This window comes from Anarrhichthys ocellatus, unplaced genomic scaffold, assembly GCF_004355925.1.
Source record: "Anarrhichthys ocellatus isolate YVR2014 unplaced genomic scaffold, GSC_Weel_1.0 scaffold127, whole genome shotgun sequence".
Taxonomy (NCBI): domain Eukaryota; kingdom Metazoa; phylum Chordata; class Actinopteri; order Perciformes; family Anarhichadidae; genus Anarrhichthys; species Anarrhichthys ocellatus.
The window spans coordinates 548,901-554,469 of NW_022280157.1; the positions used below are offsets into that span (position 1 = coordinate 548,901).

A 5,569-nucleotide genomic window follows, 5' to 3' on the forward strand; every position below is an offset into this window, starting at 1 on the left:
TATCGGGAAGCTTTGGAAACACCATTAACCTAACCAACATGCAGTGTTCAGACTGAACTAGGTTGAGCAGAAATGAAAGAGAGAGAGAAAGAGGGAGGCAGAATAAAATAGTTGCCAATTTGTTTGCTGTGTGCTGGAACTGTACTAGACCTCTTTCTGAAGCGCCTGACAAGCAGGTGAGATCAAAGTCATGGGGACAAAAGAGGCTCAGCAGCGATTTGTCAGGAGACGAGAGGCAGCGGCTGGGTTCAGCCCTCTGATCACCGCCTCACCAAAGAAATCTGTCCATGAGAAAAAGTACAGCAGAAAGGGTTCAAAGGTCATTTTGATTTGCTCTGGATTACTGGTACCTCCTTTTTCCTCCACTAAAAGGGGGGTGGGGCGGGGGCAAGAAAAGGACCTGGCTAATAACCTTTGTATTATTGCAGAAAAGAAACCCTTTTGTGCCAAGAGGGTTTGTTGGGGTGGTGGTGGGATTTTGGGGGAGGTCAATTAAAAAAAGGAGCCCTGAAATTCTTGCTTTCATTCATGCCTGGAGGAGGAAAAGGGGGAAAGTTAAAATGTATGCTTTTGGCTTTTGTCTCAGAGCACTTCATGTGGCTGGGTTTGGATTCATTTGTCAAGTGGATAATGACAAAAGGAGCAGTTAGAAATATTTCAGTTGGGTAAATAGTCAAGAATTGACCGAGATTTTCTTCTTACACAGGTGTGAATGCATCCAAAATGCATTGAGGACGCACTGGGACCTGATCACTCCGGCCACACTGGGAGGCGGTCAGGAATGCAAGTGTGCAGTGTAATGTGAACTCGAATGGCTCCCTGGTCACATTGAAGGACCAATTAGTCAACTTTCTATTGTGTAGAGCGCAGACCAAAGTTCGGAAACACAGTTGATTTTCCTCTGCCGAAGCCGGACAGGGTTCTGAAGTCTGCCCAAGCCGTGGCATCGAGCAGCTGCCACAACCCTCTTCTCTCCACGGCTGAGCACAAATATGTATTTTTTTCAGTTTAGCTGCGGTTGAAGTTTCCTCACATTCAAATGTGAGCAGGGAGGTGAAATCCAATATACGTGATCTCTCAAGATCCATTTGTGATGTACTCTGATGCCCTAACCCAGACCTGGGCCCATCGGAGGTCTTCAAGGGTCCACTTGGTTCTCAGTAATCGAGACCCAACCCGGGACTCTAGTCGGTCCAATTGGGCTAGGAAGGGTCCTGTTTCATTTCCACAGGTCTCAGGTCTGTGTGTCAATATGTTTCATACTCAAGTGGATCAGAACAGACCCGAACACAGATTCATGGCTACCATGGTGCGTGAGAAAATATTTTAGAAAAACAGTATTTTATGTAAAAGATTCATCCCTCTAAATGACAAGGATTCTTTTTTGGAATTTTATTCAAAGATATTGGCTACAGGATGTTGTAGGTGCTCATGTGTTGGTGCAGGAGGTGAAATGGGACTTTGAATTATTTTCATAAACTATACTTATTATAAACTATTATTTTTGTATTAGTTTCTATGACTATTTGTTCCTAGAACATTCGTATTAAGCTTAATTACTACTGTGGCAATGTTGGATTTAGTCTCAGCCCGGGCAAACATTTCATCTTGTCCAGCAAAAAGTAGACATCTGTGAGAGCATGAAAATAAGATGCAACCCACTGCTGAACATAGACACATTGGACTTTTCCACTAGGCTTTGTGTTGGGGAGCAGAGAGACTCCTGAGTTATGTAGAGGGACCAACTGAGGTCACAAATGGGGCGAAGCCTTCAGAGGAGGGGCCGACTGTGCAAAGATTTAGCTCTGTTTAATAATTGACATTTTAACCATCAAAACTAAAAACAACTACAAACGTTTCCTAATGTGAAGAGGAGGGTGTGTGTGTGTGTGTGTGTGTGTGTGTGTGTGTGTTCACAAATTGAGAGCGTTTGCCCTGCTTATTGATGGGATGCTTTGTGGGCGGCGTGGAGGGGAGCGTAATTAAAATAGTTTCTGAGAGAAACAGCAAGCCACATCTGAGGTTCCACCCTCTTCCAGCATTTAACCACATCAAGAGCGTCTCACTTAGAAATGGCCACCAGAACAACCGCTTATACACACGGCCGGCTGATGTTTTGGTGTGTTGTCTGACTTGCGAGGGGTCTCTGAGGCATAATGTGCACACATTTGTAATTAAAAGAGAGCTGCCTTTTTCTGATCATTGGGGTAAATAAAGTGACAGAGGCAGCTAGCTGGGTGATGTATGGGAGGGGAAGACAAATTAACTGTTGACTCTCTGGGGGATTGTCAGCAGAGGCCTTCACAGCAGCAGTGGAGCAGCGCCAAAGGGCAGAGAGATTTGTAGATGATGGTGCTAATTACCAGAATGCAAACCATAATGCGACCAAGATGGAAGCAATTTAGGCAGTAGTCATTTAGCCTGCTGCTCTTCCGCCCACCGGCTGCTGCCTAGCCAGAGCCGGGGCATGAGGATGGGAAAAGTCTGGGACAATCCATTGCTCGGGTGGAGGATAAAGTATTAATGCATAGCAGAGAGGTTCCGTGGCGTGAGGAGCACATGGAGAGAGACCTGTGACAGACCGCTCATTTGTCTTTTTTTCTTAATCTAACTTCAACAGAAACGACCCTTAGCAGGAAATGCAGGTCAGGAGCAGGAAGGAACATCTAAATACTTGAAAACAAAGAAGTCTGCGAACTTTAAACTGCTGAGCGAAGACGGATTTAATTGAGCTTGTCACCACCTTTGAAAGATCGTTGTGGATCTCTGCATCACGTGCAGGGCGATAGAGAAATATTGAGATCAGCCCCTCCTGATGGCCTCTCTGTTTACTGTTACTTGGCCAGCACCTGTGCAACTGGGACCAATGTATCTATACTTCAGGTAGATGTGGACCACTCAAAAATCAAAGTTTTTAACATTTTTGTGATGCTTTTTTACATTTAAAAGATAAAGTTGTGTCCAAGTGGTCACATGAAATCCTCCATTGTGAGAGGTATGAGGGCAAAGGCCTCGGGTTATGTAGCCTAAATGTTTAAATTCAACGGAGATAGGAATTCAGACCAAAAACTAGTCTTGTGTTAAGTCTTTGTAAACGTTAAGGTAGCTTATTCCTCACCTGTTGCAGTGCCTGCCACAGGATGGGTCTGCCTGTATAATTTGGGATGTCTAATTTTTCTTTCAGGATATTTCAGAGGAGAGAGCTGTTCCACACTCAGCCACTGTGTAATTTTATCCACGCCGCAGTCTCTCACTTCACACAGGGCCGATACCTTTTGCCTCCCCCTTTCCTTTGTATCAATTGGTCGGAGTTCAGCCTATTGTCGCCACAAGCTTCTTTTATATCTGAGCTCAGTCTGAGCAGAGGCTCTCAGTCAGATCCGCAGGAGGGATTTCCAGCAGCAGCAGAGGCGAGGAGCGGATCCCACTCGAGGGCGGCAGTGCAGTCAGCGGTATCTCTCGGGCTCGGATGTGCGCAAGGCTGGAGCTCTCGAGCGTTGGGGCCCCGACACTTTAATGGGACCCCGAGAACCGGGCAGGGGTTCTCCATTTTTTCGATACAATCGTCGCTCCACGGCCATGCCACAATGCTGATGATACCTCTGCTGGTGTTGCTGAGCCTGTTGGATCCCGTTTGTCCCCTGGCCCGCTGCGCCCCGGGCCAGGCTTGCGACCCCCGACAGCGGAGGGACGCCGGGGGCCGCGGAGGAGTGTATGAACACCTCGGAGGAGCGCCAAGACGCAGGAAACTCTACTGCGCTACTAAATATCATTTACAAATCCATCCTAATGGGAAAATAGATGGATCACTGGAGGAAAACAACCCCTTTAGTGAGTATTCACGCGGTTTTACGCACAGACAACTGCAGCAACACTGACAAAATGACCACAGAAAAGTATAAGATATAGGCTATAATGTGACACAATGTGATCTCTTTCTATCAGTGCTTGTTGTTTAATGAAGGTTAATGAAGGTTCTAAATGCAGGTTTGTGGAATGAAATAAAACGCATTCAGATGCACTTTTAGGGTAAAAATTAAATACAGTCTATATGCTTAAAATGTATCAACATGTGCCTATTGTGCATGTGCATGTGGTGTTATTCATTTATTTATATATTCGAGTTAATTCAGATAGGAATGTATCAGGATCTATCAGTTTCACTGTCAGTCACTCAGTGAAGCGCATCCGTGGTAGCTGCTGACTTCTGTGTGTGTGTGTGTGTGTGTGTGTGTGTGTGTGTGTGTGTGTGTGTGTGTGTGTGTGTGTGTGTGTGTGTGTGAAATCATGTCATTGCAAAGCTGCCGACATGCAGGTTAAGCTCCATTAGAAGTATCAACCAAAGTATTAACATCCAGGCGGGACAAAGGCGCTGTCCTAACGGATGTATTTATCTAATCAGCGACCATTAGAGCCTTTCTACAGCGCAGAATAGGCCATTGACTAATCAAGCACTGATTAAAAAAGCCAATAAACATACTGAATGGGGCGGGACGAAGTGTCAAACACTACCGGATATTAATTCCTTTATTGGAAGTGTGACCAAAGTTTGTTTGTTTGTTTTAGCATTAATTAGTTTGTCATGTTTTCTTATTGATTTCCATTGGTGGGCTGGTCAATAAATCTACAGTGTAATAAAAGAACGATGTTTAAAATAATCATGATGAATCTTCTATTAAACGTCCCCCTACAGCTATAGGTTATGTTATATACCTGTTTTATGTTTATTATTTGTATTTGCTTATCGTATGTTTCTCTGTATTGCAGGCATTATGGAAATTACAGCAGTGGATGTGGGCGTTGTGGCCATAAAAGGGCTTTTCTCCAGCAGATATCTGGCCATGAATGATAAAGGTCGGCTGTATGCCTCGGTGGGTACAGATGCTATCTCATATACTGTGACACCTTCTCCACACCACATACAGCTGCTGCTGACACTGGCCCAGAGGCAGCAGGTTAAAGGCCTCACATATGACAGGGCGGAAAGATTTGGCTCTCACGTTTATCTGCTGTAACATGACACGTTTATCTGGAGTAGCCTAAATTGTATTGTTTTATGGCTGACAGTGGCAGAGGGTGTTGTCGGAGCTGAGCGGAATGGAAACCCTCTCAGTGTCTTTGAGAACCAAAACCATACGACAAGCTTCATGACAAATGTGGCTCAGTGTTTTCTCCTTTCTTGTCTCACCAGGAAGTGTTCAACAAAGACTGTGAGTTTGTGGAGCGGATCCATGAGTTGGGGTACAACACCTACGCGTCGCGCCACCACTCCACCGAGCAGCCACTGCCGCCGGGCAGCAGCAGCAAGCGGCGCGCCAGCGCCAAGCGCCAATGGTACGTCTCCATCAACGGAAAAGGCCGGCCGCGGCGAGGCTTCAAAACCCGAAGCACGGACAAAGCGTCACTTTTCCTGCCTCGGGTGCTGGGCAACAAGGACCATGAGATGGTGAGGCGGCTGAGAGACAGTCGGAGCGCACACCAACACGCGCATCAGCATGGCAGCCAAGGTGACCGCCGCAGACGCCGACATCGTGCCAGGAAAGGCCGAGGCCGACGGCCAGATGACTGA

At 46.3% G+C, this 5,569-nt stretch overlaps 1 protein-coding gene across 1 annotated transcript; it reads left to right on the top strand.

Moving 5' to 3' along the window:
- Positions 1-3,587: 3,587 nt before the first annotated feature.
- On the top strand, positions 3,588-5,569 carry fgf3 (fibroblast growth factor 3). The gene is made up of 3 exons (XM_031877169.1): positions 3,588-3,831; positions 4,768-4,871; positions 5,192-5,569. Exons 1-3 carry the CDS (start codon positions 3,588-3,590, stop codon positions 5,567-5,569), a joined length of 726 nt encoding a protein of 241 aa, XP_031733029.1.